This window comes from Marmota flaviventris, chromosome 18 (genome assembly GCF_047511675.1).
Source record: "Marmota flaviventris isolate mMarFla1 chromosome 18, mMarFla1.hap1, whole genome shotgun sequence".
Classification (NCBI taxonomy): domain Eukaryota; kingdom Metazoa; phylum Chordata; class Mammalia; order Rodentia; family Sciuridae; genus Marmota; species Marmota flaviventris.
Window position 1 is genome coordinate 50,570,622 of NC_092515.1, and position 17,725 is coordinate 50,588,346.

The 17,725-nt window shown below is 35.8% G+C and overlaps 1 protein-coding gene across 3 annotated transcripts in view; it reads left to right on the plus strand.

The window, feature by feature from the left end:
• The window catches only part of Phlpp2 (PH domain and leucine rich repeat protein phosphatase 2), a 77,466-nt gene that overhangs the window by 30,049 nt on the left and 29,692 nt on the right, over positions 1-17,725 (plus strand). For 2 of the 3 annotated variants that reach the window (XM_027933322.2, XM_071604320.1), the window contains 5 exons: positions 4,268-4,458; positions 11,747-11,872; positions 13,171-13,325; positions 15,958-16,104; positions 16,513-16,743. In XM_027933322.2, the coding sequence (XP_027789123.1) occupies positions 4,268-4,458; positions 11,747-11,872; positions 13,171-13,325; positions 15,958-16,104; positions 16,513-16,743 (850 nt within the window). The remainder of the gene's footprint in view (positions 1-4,267; positions 4,459-11,746; positions 11,873-13,170; positions 13,326-15,957; positions 16,105-16,512; positions 16,744-17,725) is intronic. The other variant, XM_071604321.1, reaches the window with a different exon arrangement.

Sequence of the window (17,725 nt, forward strand, 5' to 3'; positions counted from 1 at the left end):
CTGGTAATAAAAAGTACTCAGTATCCCAGGCAGCCTTTAGGCAAATGCCAGTTATCAGTTGGACTGAAGAGGGAGTTCTGGGGCAGAAGGGCATAGAGTGGTACTCCGTGAAATTCATAACAGAAAGTCACTTAGAGACAGGGTCTCACTGAGTTGCTTAGCTCCTCGCTTTTTGCTGAGGCTGGCTTTGAACTTGTGATCCTCCTGTCTCAGCCTCCTGAGCTGCTGTGATTACAGGAGTGAGCCACAGTGCCTGGCCCTTTTTTTCTTTACCATGTTCTCTGCACACATTGTTTAAACAGTTTTGTTCAAAGAGTATAAATACAAAGAAGAGAAGGCAGACACAGAAGAATCACATAGTATCTTTCCATATGTTTAAAGTTCAAAACCAGGTAAATCTCAGCCTTTTTGTTGAGAGATGTGTGGCAGTACTACTGTCTTTCTGTCCAAATCTGTTCTCTCTTTCTTCCTTGGTAACAGAATTGTAGTTGGCATATTATTGCCTAGCTCCACCTCATCTCCCAGCCTGTCTCCAATTAGTTGTGTACCTGTGACAACATTTTCTTCATGGCATGGAGTGGAATTGATGAGTGCCACTTCTGTACCTGATCTCTAAAACTTCCAATGAGTGCTTCTCAGTGTTCTTTTCTGGGGGCTAGGATGGCAGTGATTCAAGTAGTATTTGAAATACAGTGTTGAAACTGGCAGAGCCACCATCAACCTGAGTTTCTAAATGACAATATTGACTTCTGGTTATTCAGAATTCCCAACTGGACAGAAATAACTGCCTGTTGTGTTTGAGCGAGCCATCATATATTATTTGCCATAGCAATTTAATATAATGTCATAATATAGGTTGTATACACAAGTGACAAAAAACATAAAGAGAGCAAAGAAAGGATTATTATAAAAAAATCAGGGGAATTGCTAGTTTCTAGGGTTCAGGGGGAAGACATTATTCTTACAAGTAGAATTTTTGAGTCATTACATACCCAAATTTAGTCGAAATTTTAAATTTCGACTAAATATTCCAAATTATACAGCTAGGCAATGCCAGTATGTACTTTTTGGCATTCTCATTTGAGAGTACTCATTTCCCTTTGCCAATATCAGGTATCATTGTTAAAATTAGTCTTTGCCCCAAATTGCAAAATATACTCTCTCATGTTGATTTGTATATTTTAAACTTCTTTGTTAAAATGTAGGGGTAATATAGAAAATGCCCTACCACCTGAATGCAATTACTTTTTTTATTATATATTTCTTAGTCTTAGTCTTATTTTATGTGCATATTTTCACATTTAGAATTATTGTGTCCATACATTTTTCCCCCCTTTTAATACATTGTGTTTGCTGAGTGTAGTGTCACACATTTATAATCCTAGCTACTTGGGAGGTTGAGGTAGGAGGATTCCAAGTTCCAGGCTGATCTGTTTCAAAGTAAAATAAGGAAAAAGGGCTGGGAATGTAGCTTAGTGGTAGAGCACTTGCTTAGCATGCATAAGGCCCTGAAGTTCAATCCCCAGCACCCCAAAACAAACTAAAAACAATTATTCAAGTAAAATATAAATATAATATTGCTATCTGTAGCATTTTATTTTCTTATAATCACCTTCCAAACCCACTAACTGCTTTGTAGGTAACTACTACTATCGATTTGGCATGTATCACTTCAGGATTTTCTAACTCTTTTTCCTATATAATATACATTTATAGAAATGCATGAATCTTATTTAAATAGATGTTATCAGTTGGGTTTGGTTCTTTGTGCTTTTTTGACCCTACTACCTAGGTTAGAAATCTTATCAGCATTTAGGTTTCTTCGGGTATTTCTTTAAGTTACATTGTATTGAATATAGTCAATGTATGTAATTGGCCTATGTAACCATTTTCTTAACCATAGAAATTTACATTGTTTCTAGGTGTTTGGCTGCTAAAAACAGCATTATAGTAAAATGTCTCTTTGTGTACCTAACAGAGCGGATCTCTATACATGAAATTTTTGGGTCATAGAATGTTCACACTTAAAAATCTTAGTAGTTATTCCTGCAGAACATTTTTTTTTTTATCTCATTAGTGTATCAGAGTGCCCTTTGTTTACAGTATAACCTTTCAGTATTATTACACTATTAAGTTTTTATTAATCTGATGGAGGAAATGATCTCATTGTTTTCATTTTTGTTTCCATGATTACTTAGTGTGATTGAGAATTAATTTATATTTTCATTGAGTCTTTATTTTTGTTTGAATTCTATGCATATTTCTTTTTATCAAGTTGAATTAAAGGACTTCTGTATATCTTCTGAATATACATCTTTTGGATTCTGTTTTTGGGACTGAATTTTCTCCAGTCTGTAATTCTTAGTTTGGTTTACTAGTTTTTATTATGTAGACATTTAAAATTTTTATTTAGTCATACTTTTTTTCTTGTGCATTTACATTCCATCACTGTCCTAGGTCATAAACATATTCTATGTTTTATTAAGTACTTTTATATTATTAAAATATTGAGGTAGGGATATAACTACTTTTTTCTCTATGGATAGCCAGTTGCGTCAATAGATTTGTAGAACAAGAGATTTAGGTGGAATGATCAGCAAGAGTGTTGGTTATGTGAAAAAGGGAGTTTAGGAAAAGAACCCAAAAGTTGAAGCTGACTCTGATTTTAAGCCTGGATGGCTTCAGGAGAGAATAGAACTTGAATTTTAAGAAGCATTTGGTTTGCAGGGATGGTCATGACTTGATTTAGGGATTTTTTTTTTTAGTTGTAGATGGACACAATACTTTAATTAATTAATTAATTAATTAATTTTATTGGTTGTTCAAAACATTACAAAGCTCATGATAAATCATCTTTCATACATTTGACTCAGTTGGGTTATGAACTCCCATTTTTACCCCAAATACAAATTGCAGAATCACATCGGTTACACACTCACATTTTTACATAATGGCATATTAGTGACTGTTGTATACTTTATTTTTTTATGTGGTGCTGAGGTTAGAATCCAGTTCCTCACACATGCAGGTGAGCACTCCACCACTAATCCACAATCCCAGCCCCGATTTAGGGATATTTAATTTAAGTGGTGGTAAACACCCAGTTGGAAATGTCTGGCAGAGAGTTGGAAATGTGGAACTAGTAGGAATTACAGATCTGGAAGAACCAAACTCCCAGAGGAAGGTGAAATTTACACTAGGTGAGAGGGCTGGCTTAGAATAGGAGAAATGGCTGTTTGATGAATCCAGTGTTGACATATAAAGTTTTATTAAGAGTAATATAATTTTGAGTCTTTGAAGTAATCTAGTCCATTTCCTCATATTACACATGAGGAAACACATGGTTAAGTGGGCAAAGTGATGCCCAAACTTACATAATAAGTTGTGTGGAGCTATCTGGAGTACAACTTGGTTGTCACTACTCCAGGCTTACAGTTTGTACCAGCTGGTATCCTGCTCCTCCCCCTATTTCTGTGTATGGTATTTGTCTGTTTCTGGTACATATGTGTACCAAGAACTTCATATCTCTTCTGTCCCTGTGTGCTGTTTTGGTTACTGTATATCAGTCCTATAAAGACTTCTGATGGGAAAGGGTGCTTACAGAAAGAGAAACTCATGCATACTTATGTCGCCTTCTGCCACTGTGATTGGAACATTTGATCAAAATATCAACCATAAGCTTTTCCTCATGAGGGACAAAGATGGAAGATTGTGTACAGAACTAGAGAACCCCCATAATTCTTACTTTCTTCCTTCTAGGATAGAATGATATCAGTAGTGGCTATCATTTAGTCCATACTTCTTTTGTGCCTAAAATTATTATTACCTTACATGATCTTTTTTACAAGAATCTTTTGAAGGTATGGGATTAATAAAATCCAAACTTACATGATAAAATCTAAACAATATAAATGAATAAAGTAAGGCTCAGTGATAGTTCAAAGAAACAAAGTGTGTACAGAACCAGGATTTAAACTCAAGTATATCTCATCTTGCTACCATTCTCTGTACATTTGAGAGATGGCTATTTAAATAGGAGGTAACAATGACATTTGACTTGTTCTGTAGTCTAAAATTTACTGTATTTCCACTGGGTAAGGTCCAAGATGGGTATTATTTAGGACTGAGATATTATTTTGTAATACCTATATTGCTTGGTTACTTGTATCTAAAAATATGGTTGTTGAATATTGACACACAATTTCTTTTTCCTTTTCATCAGTATACTGCTTCAGTGGTGGATACTGAAATATTGTTTTCTTTATAGAGAAACCATGCCAGATGGATCATCTGGATCGAATCCTACTGTCTGGCATCTATAATGTACGCAAGGGAAAGACCCAGCTGCATAAGTGGGCTGAACGCCTAGTTGTTCTCTGTGGAACCTGCCTTATTGTTTCCTCAGTGAAGGATTGTCAAACTGGAAAGATGCACATTTTGCCTCTAGTTGGGGGGAAGGTAAGAATCACAAATATGTATTTTTTTTAATATTTATTTTTTAGTTGTACACAATACCTTTATTTTGTTTATTTATTTTTATGTGGTGCTGAGGATCGAACCCACGTGTTAGCATGCGCTAGGTGAGCGCTCTACCGCTGAGCCACAATCCCAACCCACAAAGAAATATTGTTACTGTTCATTTAATCATTAAGAAAATTAAGGGCTGAGGAGGTAGTCTGTGGTAGAGAGCTTGCCTACCATGGGTAAAGCCCTAGATTCAGTTCTCAGCAGTGTGAAAGAGAAAGGGAGAGAGAGAAAGGAAAGAATAAATTGAGAAAATGTCACATATGCTTTTCATTGATTTTTTTCATATATTTAAAAAAAAAAGTAAATATGAGCATTGTTAAAGATTTTATCAGGGCCTGTCTGGGAAGTTCAGAGGCTATCCATTCCCCAAATGCTCCTGTAGAATCATCTGTCGGAGAAGCCCTGCCTCTAAAGCTGTGTACTAGATGTTGTTGCTGGCAACACCAAGAGTAGACAGGGAATGCTACCATCAGAAGCTGCTCTTGGAAACTAGAAGTACCTGCCAATATCCACCAATAAAAGAGGTCCTTTCTAGTTTTTTATTTTTTCCCATTAGATTAAAATTCAGAGTCTGGAGTAGTTATGACCCTCAATCCAGTAGCCAGAGAGGCATGTTCTTTCTTGCATCTGTCCCAGAGGAATCCCCCTCCGAGGAGAGGAGTTCACTTGCTAGCTAGTGACAGATGACTATAAACATGTATGTTAATAGTTACATTTAATTTTATTTTTTTTGTTTTGAAATTTGAGTGTCGTAACCAATGTGAGTTTAAGAGGACAAAATCATCTTGTAAAGTCATACTTTGAAACATTCATTCTGATCTAAGTACATGGCAATATAGACATCAAAACATGTATTAGAAAGCTAAATATGTGAAAAGACATAGCTGGGCTTAAAAATGTAGTGTAGAAATATAAAGTGGTCAGTTGGTGTGAATCTGTGGGCCTGCTGGGCTCTGGGTCTGAAAGGTTGGGGTAGCCTAGAAAGTACCTAGGTCTAAAAGTTCCCTGCTCCTGCTGGGAGATCTGTGCCAAGTTTATAGCTTAAAACTAGGGGCTGAGTTTGTTTTCTTTGTTTATGAAAGAAAGCTAAAAATGAAATGTGCTGTTAACTATCGGCTAGACTAAGGCTTACTTCTAGTTGTGGTCCTAAAAAGATAGGAGGACCCAGTTATATGGCCTGTGACTAGGAAGTGAACCAGGTCCCTACTGACTCAATGAAGAAATTGACCAGAAAGCAGTAACCCACCACGCCAATTTGAGACCTTGTTCTGATCTTGGAGGCTGAAGGACAGTGAAGAAAGTAAGTAAAATTTCTTGACAGGAAAGAGGCAAGTAAGAACAGGTCAGGAATTTATAAAAAGCCGTGGAGAGAGTGAGACAGAGGAAGATAAAACGCTAACCTCTCATTTAAAGCACCTACGCTCCAAAGTCCAAAAAAACACCTACAAGTTTTATATTAGGGAAGATATCCACAAATGTAGTAATCAGAAGATACTTCAGATCAAAATGGAAATAAAGGAACATCCTGAAAAGACTGGAAAATAAATGTATAGAATTTTCTGGGACAGAATAGGAAAACAAAAATTTCTGAAGTAAGAATATGCAGCTATGAAGGAGTCAGTAAAAATAATGGAAATGAAAAGACAGTTATTGAAATTTAAAACTTAATAGGATAAACCCAGATAAGAAATTCACAGAGAGATTTGATTAATAGTAACATAATTTGTCTTCATTCTCTCTCTTTTTGGTACCAGGGATTGAACTCAGGGGTATTGACCACTGAGCCACATCCCCAACCCTGTTTTGTATTTTATTTAGAGACAGGGTTCCACTGAGTTGCTTAGCAGCGCCTGGCAGTTGCTGAGGCTGGCTTTGAACTCCCAATCCTCCTTCCCCGGCCTCCCAAGATTACAAGCGTGCACCATCATGCCCTGCTGTCTTCATTCTCTTTTTTATTTACCAGTAGAACAGAATTTTATTCAGGTTGGCAGTATGCCCAGGATCAAAACCAGTATCTCCCAATCTCTTTTGTAGTTAAGGATGGCTAATGAGATATAAACAAAAGTTTCTAGGTGGGACTATTGGGAAAGCCCTTTAAGATGGGACTGACGCGGATGCTGTGACTCTTTGCCCTATCCTACCTTCCTTTGTGGCACATATTCTCTCGGGGTTGGAGGTGTGGTGGTTGTGGTGACCATTAGTTGGCAAGCGGATGCTGTGTGTGACTATATAGAAAGTAGAAGGCAGCTGAGTCCTCGATAGCATTATAGAGCTACTGCACCAATCCCTGACTGACTCCCCCCATTTTTTTTTAAAGCCTCTGTTTTATTGCTGGATGTAATTAACTGATATACTAAGGAATTTCACAAACAAAAACAACAACAACAACAAAGACCTTAAGAGAGGCTCTGGTATACATCTAATAGGAGTTCCAGAGAAGAGAGCAGAAAGAAGGGAGAAGTGAGAGCTGAGAAAATAAAGGTTGCAAATTTTTTATCTTTTTTTTTTTAAAGAGAGAGAGAGAGAGAGAGAGAATTTTTTTAATATTTATTTTTTAGTTTTCTGTGGATACAACATCTTTATTTTATTTTTATGTGGTGCTGAGGATCGAACCCAGCGCCCTGTGCATTCCAGGCGAGCATGCTACCGCTTGAGCCACATCCCCAGTCCCTGCAAAAATTTTTTAAAATTTTCATTTTTGTAGTACTTGTTATTGAACCCAGGGCCTTAGGGCCCTGGGTTCAATAACAATGCTAGGCAAGTGCTCCACCACTGAGCTACATTCTCTGCTCTCTTTATTTTTTATTTTGAGACAGCGTCTTGTTGAGTTGCCCAGGCTGGCCTCAAACTTGTAATCCTCTTGTCTCAGCTCTCTAGTCACTGGGATCAGAGGTGTATGCCACTGTGCCCAATGTGGTTGCAAATTTTCTTGAAACAAAAACAAACATGAGTATTCAGATTAAAAGTATACTGAATATAAGTAGGATACATAAAAATAAATCTTCACTTAGATACATTGCACAACATAATGGATAGGAGCAAGTCAAAATCTTCCAGAAAAAGCTGGGCTCATTACTCACCTATAGTCTCAGTTACTGAGGAGACTGAGGTGGAAGGATCATTTGAACCCAGGAATTTGAGGCCATCCTGGACAACGGAGCAAGACCCTATCTTAAAACAAGCAAATTCAAAAAGCTTTTGCTGAGAAAAGGGTTACTTGCAAGGAAATGACAGACTGACAAAAGCTGTCTTATCAAAAGTAGATACTGGAAGATTATTTGCAAAATTTCTGCAAGAAAATAAATGTGAATCTATATTTTAGTCTTTTCTTTCTCAGTTTCTGTCTTTTTTCTGTCTGCCTTTCTTTTTTTGTGTTGGTGCTGGGATTGAACCTTGTGCATGCTGGGTGAGTGCTCTATCACTGAGCAATGTCCCTAGCCTCTTGACCTATATCTTATACTCATATTATCTTACAAGAGTCAAGGCTGTATAACACGTTTTCAGATATACAATTAAGCTGACATATGGAGACTGAAAGAACTACTAAAAGATATACTTCCGAACCTCATTCCCCAATAAAAAGAAAAAAAGTAAAACAATAGTCGAAAGTAAGTTCAAAGGGGAGGTTATAAATTAAAAGAAACGATGAGTGTAGACATTGATAAAATATGGTGGCAAATTTAGTTGGATATTGATTATAAAAAGTTTAAAAGATTATATTTAATATGTAAGTCAAATTACCTGAACAAGATAATAAGATGTGGCAATGTGCTCAATAAATAAAATGATACTTCCTTGGGATAAAAGAATAGAGACACTAAATAATTTAAACTTTATTAGAAAAATTGTCAAATATGAATTTAAAAATCTTAAAAGAGTAGTCACAAAAGGAGAAAAGAGAATATAGAAAACTAACTGTAAAACAAGGAAGAAAGAATTAGGAAAAAGGAGCAAAATAATGTGGTAAATTGTCACACAACTAATGGTAGAAATAAATCCAAACATGTCAGTAGTCAGGTTAATTGTGATTGTAAGATTATGTTATTTAAAATACTACAGTTTGCTGTTTGTAAGATACATACGTGGGCTGGATTGTGGCTAGAGTGCTTACCACCCACTCATGGTCCACTGGGTTCAATCCTCAGCCCCACATAAAACAAATAAATAAAAATAAAGATATTATGTCCAACTGCAACTAAACAATTAAAAAAAAAAGAGAGAGATACTTAATGCTTACTCTTAAGAGGTTGAAAGTGAAGTGATGGGAAAATATTTACTGGTCAAATAGCAAGCAAAAGAAAATTAGTGTGGGGGGTTGAGTGCTCGCCTACCATGCATGAAGCACTGGGTTCCACCCCCAGCACCACATACAAATGAAATAAAGATATTGTGTCCACCTATAACTAAAAAGTAAATAAAAAAAAAAAAGAAAATTAGTGTGGTTATATGTTATATTAATGTCATATGAAACTTATTTATGAGTATGCAACAAAGGGACTTTTATCCAGAATATATAAAAATCTTATGCAATTAAGTAGTAAAAAGAATAATAACCCACTAATGAATGGGCAAAGATGATTTGAACATATCCTTTACCAAAGAAGATATATTGATAATTAACACCTGAAAAAAAGTTCCTCAACATATTAGTCATTAGAGAAATGAAAATGAAAACCACAGTGAGATGCTATATACCTCTAAAATGGCCAAACTTAAAAGACTGATGAACACCAAGTTTGGCAAAGACATGGAGCATCTGGGACATTTATACATCACTGGTGGAAATAAAATTACTTGGGAAAGAGCTTGTTCCTTCCTTGTAAAATTAAACATAAACTTTTCAGATGACCCAACATTCTACTCCTGTTATTTGCCCAAGAGAAATGAATGTGTGTCCTTATAAAGACTTGTAAGTGAAGTTCATAGCAGCTTTACTTAAAATAGCCAAAAACAGAAACAACCCAAGTTGTTTTTAGCTGGTGAATTGATAGATAAATGTGGTATATCCATACAATGGAATTCTACTCAGCAGTAAAAAGGAGTGAGCTACTGACACTCAAGGACAGAGATGAATCTGGAAAGCATTATTCTAAGTGGAAAAAGCCAGACACAAAAGTCCATTTTTCATATGACTCCATTTATATGACATTCTGAAAAAGGTACAAAACTATAGTGAATGAAAATAGACCAGTGATTATAGGGAAAGGATTGGCAAAGGGCACAAGGGAAATTTGGGGGGTCATGGGGTTATATGCTATTATAAAAACTCCTCTGACAGTTCACTTAGAATCGGTGAATTAAAAAATAAATCAGTGGATTTTATTTTAGGTAAATTACATTTTAGTAAAATAGAATCCCCCAAAAGATTTGAGTAAATAAAACGTTTGTAGGGATAAAGAGACTAACCAAAAAAGGACGAAAGGAACATTTTGCTGTATTTACTAATTCCAAGGTTGTACATATATAACAATATGGTCTAATATAACACAGAATATGATTATACAGAGATATTGACAAATTAATTTGTAGTGGGAGATTTACCAACCTTTCCCACTATTTGACATTAATTGGTTCTATGTACTTTACTGTATGAAACATCCCATAATAAAGCATTTGATTATTCTAGAAAATGATCTATTCTTCATTTCAGTAAGGATCCTTTGTTTTGACACAGACTTACTCAATGGCAGTGATTTATTAGTAATGAAAAATGGTTATGTTGTGATTATCACAATTGAACATTAGGAAAATTGTTTAATTTCAGTGAGCCTTTTTAATATGATTCTTTTTTTTGTTCAGAGTGTTTTATGTTTCTGCCATTTGGTTCAGTCTTTAGTTGGCACCAGAACCCTAATGGTTTACAAGTATAACTTGTAAATTCCCAGCTCATTTGTCAAAATTCAGTAGCTATGGCATATTAAAGTAAGACGCCAGACAAGACATAAATGGTTCTGTAACTATTAAAAAAAAAAAAAAAAAAACCTATAGCCTCATCAAAATTGTATAGGTTGGGTTTTTGGATATTGGGAGGGAGTTTTTTACATAGCTGCTTCTGTGCCTTGAATTCTTATCACTATCCCAAATAGGAATGAGGAGAGGTTCTTGCCTTTTCTCAAGCTGGGGACTCAAGAGAGCTTGATAAAGGCCTTCTGCAGTAAGAGGACATAGTTTACTGGTGTCCTGCCTCTTGACTTTGAAGTGTTGAGAACAAGAGTTATGCTGCATAGCTACTGACAGAGCAAAAACACAGCTAATGTGTTGTGATCATTGTGTATTTCTTGAGTTAAAGAAGCAGGGAAGCTGGGAAGAGGAGAGGGAGAAGGAGAGAACCAAAGAGGAGGTGAGGGAGATAAAGAGAGTGCATGAGAGAGCGAGCAGTAGCACAGGGCACACAGGCTTTCTCATAGATGCTTAGAATTTTATCACCCCAATCATTTTTATAACCAAGAAACCCTTCATTCCTTAGCCATTGCCCCTCAATTCCTTCCCTAGCCCTATGCAAATATGAATCTACTTCCTGTCTTTATAGATTTGCCAATTCTGGACATTGCATATGAATGGAATAAAAAAATTGTGGCTCTTTGTGATTGGCATTGTTCACTTAAGATGTTGTTTTTAAAGTTCATTGGTACAGTACATGTATCAATATTTGTTCTGTTTATGGCCAAATGATATTCTATTTTATGGATAATGCCACTTGTGTTTATATATTCACCCATTGATGGACATTTGGATTGTTTCTACTTTTTGGCTATTATGAATAATGCTGACATGAACATTCATAAACAAGTTGTTCTCTTGGACATCAATGTAAAAATGGAATTGCTTGGTTTTATAATGACCTTGTGTTTAATCTTTAGAGGAACTGCCAGAAGGTTTTCCAAAGCAGCTTCACCATTTTACATTCCCATTAGCAGTATAGGAGGATTCCGGTTTCTCCACATCCTTACCAATATTTACACAACATGTGTTTTTAATCTATGTTCTTAATTTTAACTATCCTAGTGGATATGAATTGGTATCTCATTTTATATTTCCCTGGCAGCTAATGATGTTGATTATCGTTTCATGTACTTATTGGTGATTTTATAGATCTTTGGAGAAATGTCTATTCAGACATTTTTTGCCTTTTTTAAAAAATTGGGCTTGTTATTACGTTTTGTTTTTTGACCAGGATTTCTTTTTAGTGGTTCTGGTTTTCTCTCCTCCTCTTCTTCAGATAGAAGAAGTGAAACGCCGGCAGCATTCCCTTGCATTCAGCTCAGCTGGAGCCCAAGCTCAGACCTATCATGTCAGCTTTGAGTCTTTGGCTGAGTACCAGAGATGGCAACGGCAAGCATCTAAGGTGATAAGCTCTCAAACATCCTGATGTGAAGATAAGAATGTAGAAGCCCCTTAGAAGTGTATTTTGAAACTTATTTTAGTTCTAAGACAGCAAATTATAACTCTTAATTTTATTTCTTAATATATATTGAATAAAATAATGGAATCACACTAGATCCTTAACTTATTATTTATGCCCAGTATAAAAATGCTATCAAAAGTGTTTTCAGGTGCATTTACCTCTGTACCATGTCTGCAAGGCAGGCCTTGGAAGAAATTATGACATAACGGGATTTGACCCAAGAAGGAATTGAGAAATGATGAGATTTACATGGCTTTCATTCTGTAATAGTAGTCATTGGTTGATGGAACTGATCCCTAACTTGTAGCCCAGTGCTTTTTGGTCTCAACATATTAAGAACAGGTTTGATGAGCCACTTCAAATTAGAACTTACTGATAGTACAATGACCTGTAAATTATTATTGTTATATGCTGAGGATAGCCTTTGAGCATTATTTCTGCTTTTTAAAGATTAAAGATGAACTACTGTAAAAGTGTACTGTGATTTCCAAACTCTCTTGTTTGAGAATTTGCAGAAATTTTCATAGTATTGTTATTATAAAGTGAATTGCCATCAAAACATGAGTGACTTTTCCAGTGATATATTGTTTGTTCAGATACATTTTCACAATGCATATTTTTAGTACCATACTATTATAGAAATAAAAACCTTGTTTTGGTTTCATTGAAGTTTTTTGTTAATGTATTGATTATAAAATATGCTCTGAATAGAAGTAGTTTTCATTTAAAGTAGTTATTTTGTTCTTCTGCCTTTTTAAAGAGAAGTTAATGAATGATTTTGAGCATCTTTGGCATGTTTGGCAGTGTGCTATGTGCTTGGTTATTTAACTACTTACCCTCACAACAGATGATGAAACTGCTAGTGAGCAGCAGAATCTGTGTGGCTCCAAAAGGCCTTGTCTTTTCATGCTGTCTCTCAAAGTTTTGTACAGTTATTTTGAATCATTTTAATGTTACTTCTTGTGTGAAATGTCAACCTTCTCTCTTTATGATATTGTATTTTTTAAACCCTTTACTTGTAGAGACTTTTCAGTTTATTCCTTTGTTTTTCAAGCACCTTATGGTTTTAGAGAAAAGTAAAAACTGAAACGTTTTATAAGTGAATAATTGGATTTCTTTACCTTTTTTTCTTTCCTGGTCTTTAGTCAGTGCTGTTTGTATAAATGCCATTCTGTCCTGTGTTAGATGATAGACATCCAGTACTAGCTCAGAAGGCTCTTCTCTTGAACCTTCTTCAGGTGGTGTCCCAACGAATCAGTACTGTGGATCTTTCGTGTTACAGCCTTGAGGAAGTTCCTGAGCATCTTTTCTACAGTCAAGATATCACCTACCTCAATTTGCGACACAACTTCATGCAATTAGAAAGACCAGGGGGCCTCGACACACTCTACAAGTATGTGGAGAATAGGTTTCAGGTCAATATGTTGGAACTATATTGTAATCAGTATCTTAGTGGTCCATACCTCTAAGTGAGCATGCTTGTGTTAGTCCATTTCTCGTTTCTCATAACAAAATACCTAAAGTTGGGTCATATATAAAGAAAAGAGGCTTAAATCCAAGATCAGGCAGCTCTGTCAGTTCATCATCTGATGGGGGCCTCTTTGGCTGCATCACATTATGGCAGATGCCATCATGGTGGGAGCCCATGTGAGAGGGCCAGACAGGAGGCCAGAAGAGTTCAGGGGGTCAGGCTAGCTCTTTTATGATAATTCATTCCGTGTAGAAGATAATTTACTTCATGAGAATAACATTAGTCCCTTCCAAGGGTAGCACCCCTAGTGACATTATTCCCACTAGGTCTCACTTCTTAAAGTCTACCACTTCTTAGTTCTATCACACTGGGGCCAAGCTTCTAGCATATGAAACTTTGGGGGACAAACCATGCCCAAGCCATAGCATATTTCATTATGTGTTTGTACATATATATATATATGTGCATACATATTTTTTCCCTGAAATTTCTACTCATTTTTTAAGAGGAAGCAATATTTTTCACATAATTTTCCCACCTCTGTATTCCTCCCCATAAAACAGATGGTAGATGCAAATGTTCTGTTATAGAGGCAACAGTGAATTTTCATTGATTTGGATAATCTTTTTATATAAGTTATTAACAATGATACATGAGCTGCAACCATGTTAAGTTGAGAGATTCAGTATATGAAAACTTTTGAATAAAAAATATCAAATTTAATTGATTTCAAGCAGACAGGCCTAATTTCAGGAATTGCAGAAGCAGGACTTTATCTTTCCTTTGTATCTGCTCCTGCCAACTCTGCTCAGTGATGTAACGTCTCTTAGAATTCTAACAAAGGAGCCATTTCAACTCTACAGATCTATGACCTATATATTTTTCCATCTCTTTTATTAGAGTATGTCCCCTCATTCCTACATTTTACTTATCCAGCTTCATTCCTCCACTGAAAATTGGAGGGCTGAAAGCTGGGTATGGTGGTTCATGCCTATATGTAATCCCAGCTACCTGAAAGTCTGAGGCAGAAGGATTACTTCAGCTTATGAGTTTGAGACCAGCCTGGGGGATATAGTGAGACCCCATCTGAAGAGAAACAAAACAAAACAAAACCTAAACCAAAACAAGCAAAAAATGGATAACTGTGAGTAAAAATGCAGTAGAAGTGATTATATGGGGTTTGGTGGGGAAGGGAGAAATTCTGATCAGAAATTCTAAAGACTGGCTTAGTAGTAGAGCCCTTGCCTAGCATGTACCGTGCTGGGTTCAATCTCCAGTACTGCAATTGCTAGATAGATATGGATTAATTAATTCTGGAGTCAAGGTACCAAATCAAAGGAATAATCAGTAATCAGGGTCATGTCATCTGGAAATCAAGTTGGGAATATGGATGAAGAGCATTGGAATGAGGTCCCAAGTATTCAGATCAAGGAACAGGTGATAGGATTTTGTCATAGAGAACACCTCAGCCTTGTCTCTTGTACTCTATAACAACAAAGTGACACTTCCATGTGACTCCTTTGGATTCACTTCATGATTATGCTATCTCTGGGTAAGACAGTCTCGATACTTTTACTCCCACAGTCAAAAATAGAAGCACTAAAAATTCATGTTGCATATCATACCACATTACAGTAGAACACTTGTTGTATACGTGTGTTCAAGCTCAACTGGTCCATACATTTCAAGTGACATTTGAACCAACATAATTTCGGTATTAAAAAAGAAGTTTTTTTTTTTTTTTTTAATTTGTAAATTTTTGGTTATAGATGACACAATACGTTTCTTTTATTTGTTTACTTTTTTTATGTGGTGCTGAGAATTAAACCCAGTGCTTCACCTGCACGAGGCAAGTGCTCTGCCACTGAGCACAACCCCAGCCCAGAAATTGTTTTTTTAATATTTTTTTTTAAGTTAGAGATGAACAAAATAACTTTATTTTTTATGTGGTACTGTGGTTCACGCATGTGAGGCAAGCACTCTACCACTGAACCACAACCCCAGACCAAAAATAAGTTTTTTAGAATTGGATTTGATCTATATATTTGTTAATTATTCTTGTTATCTGTGAGTTGATTAATTTTTAACCACTTTAGATTATATGTTAGAAATTTAATAACAAAATATTCCAAGTATGACTTTATACAATAGAATTGTCCAGCATGAGTTGTTCTTCAAGTTTTCTGCCTTTTGTTTGTTTGTTTGTTTTGCAGGGCTGGGGTTCGAACACAGGGCCCTGCACATGCCAGGCAAGTGCTCTATCGCTGAGCTACATCCCCAGCCCTAAATTTTCTGCCTTTTATGGAAAAGAGATTCCTGTCACACTAGACCTGGTTTCCTTGATAGCATGGACTGCACATTAGTCCTTTTAGTATCCTCTGCCCACACGCTTGGCATGTAGTAAGTGCTCATTAAATATTTTTGGAACAAATTCTGGGATGGACATTTAAAACAGATCATTTAAAATAGATCATGAAAGACCACTGATGTCTCTTCTAAAGATATATGACAGATTTTTTGAAATACAGTATGGATTTTTGCCTTTGCCCTTTAGATTTTCTCAACTGAAGGGCCTGAACTTGTCCCATAATAAACTTGGGTTGTTTCCTGTATTGCTGTGTGAGATTTCCACCCTGACTGAGCTCAACCTTTCCTGTAATGGGTTTCACGACCTGCCAAGTGAGATTGGCAGTCTGCTAAAGTAAGTGTCTAACTTTTGCTACATTGCTCTTTTTCCTTTAGAATAAGGAATCTGTCTGGCATTTTTGAGTAAAGGTAGAACCTTGAGTGCTGGCATTGAAATAAGTCATGAAGTTATTAGAACTCTAGTTAGCAGCAGTTTTTAATGCTGGAGATCTCTGATCTCCATGATTGCAGTAATGACCAGTCCCTGTACTTGACCAGCAGAGATCCTGACTCCAATGTCAAAGGCCCATCCTTGGAAATAGTATCTAAGTCATCTATTAAGTTTCTGTATGTTGAGCGTTAGGAGGTTTTATCATTTTGGGATTGATAATGAATGAAGGGCTTAAGTCAGAATTCATAACTCTAATTCTGTGCAATTGAACAAGATCTTTCCTAAAGTAAATTGTTATTTCCTCCTCCGCAGTCTTCAAACCCTCTGTCTTGATGGCAACTTTCTGACTACTTTACCTGAAGAATTGGGAAATCTGCAACAGCTTTCCTCCCTTGGAATTTCCTTCAACAACTTTAGTCAAATTCCTGAAGTTTATGAGAAACTCATAATGGTAGATAAAGTGGTTATGGCAGGAAATTGCCTAGAAGTCTTGAACTTAGGGGTGCTGAACAGGATGAGCCATATCAAGCATGTGGATTTAAGGTGAGGTCATTCTTTACCAGAGCTTCTTTATCTTGACTTCAATGAACCTGTATGTCTTCTCTTTATAAACACTCCTTTAAAATATTGGGATTTTAGAACACTGTAGAAATATTTTCCAAGTTATAGTAAAATTTAATTTATCACCCACTAGCAGAGAGATAAAGGGTCAGATAGGTGGACCACGTGATAAGCATCAAATTGCTTTTGACAGAGGTGGTTCTCACCCTCCAGCAATATTTTATGAGAATTTTCTTTTTTTCTCATCCTTATCTACATTGGATTTTTAGTAGTCTTTTTCCTTATTGTCAGTAGAAGGTGGGAAATAGTATTTTGTTATAATAAACACTTAGTTACTGGGGTGAGGTTGAGTATGTTTTTTATGTGCATATTATTAGTGGTTTGTAATTTTCTGTAAATAACTATTTTTCTGTTGAGTTGTTGAATTTCTTCTTAATAGCATTGTATTATAAATGAAATGTTCAAGGCTTCACTACTAAGAAATTTTTATAAGTTTTATATCGTAGTTATAATCTTTTCCTAAAGGAAGGTGGCGAAAGACACCTGAGTGTTCTATTATTTACAGGGAGCTATTAACATGCCTTGTGAAAATGTAGCAAAAGACAGAATTATTGAAATACAGGAAAATGAGAACAGACCCATGTGCTTTGAATTATATACTTGTATAGAAAAGAACTGAGAGGCCCTTTTTTAGAGTTTGTCTTTTTTTGGATTATGGAGGACTTTTTTTCCCGTATTTTTTATTAGTACATTATAATTATATATAATAGTGGGATTTATTGTTACATATTCATACATATACACAATGTAATAATATAATTTGGTCAGCATGGTTTCAAGTTTGCCTTTGAATCCTTCAGTATACATACAGATTATTTTCTTCATTAGTGTCATGTGAGTCTTAGTCCTACAGCAGCGGGAGGAAGGAGAGCTGTTCCCTTTTGACTGCTTAGCTACCATTCAT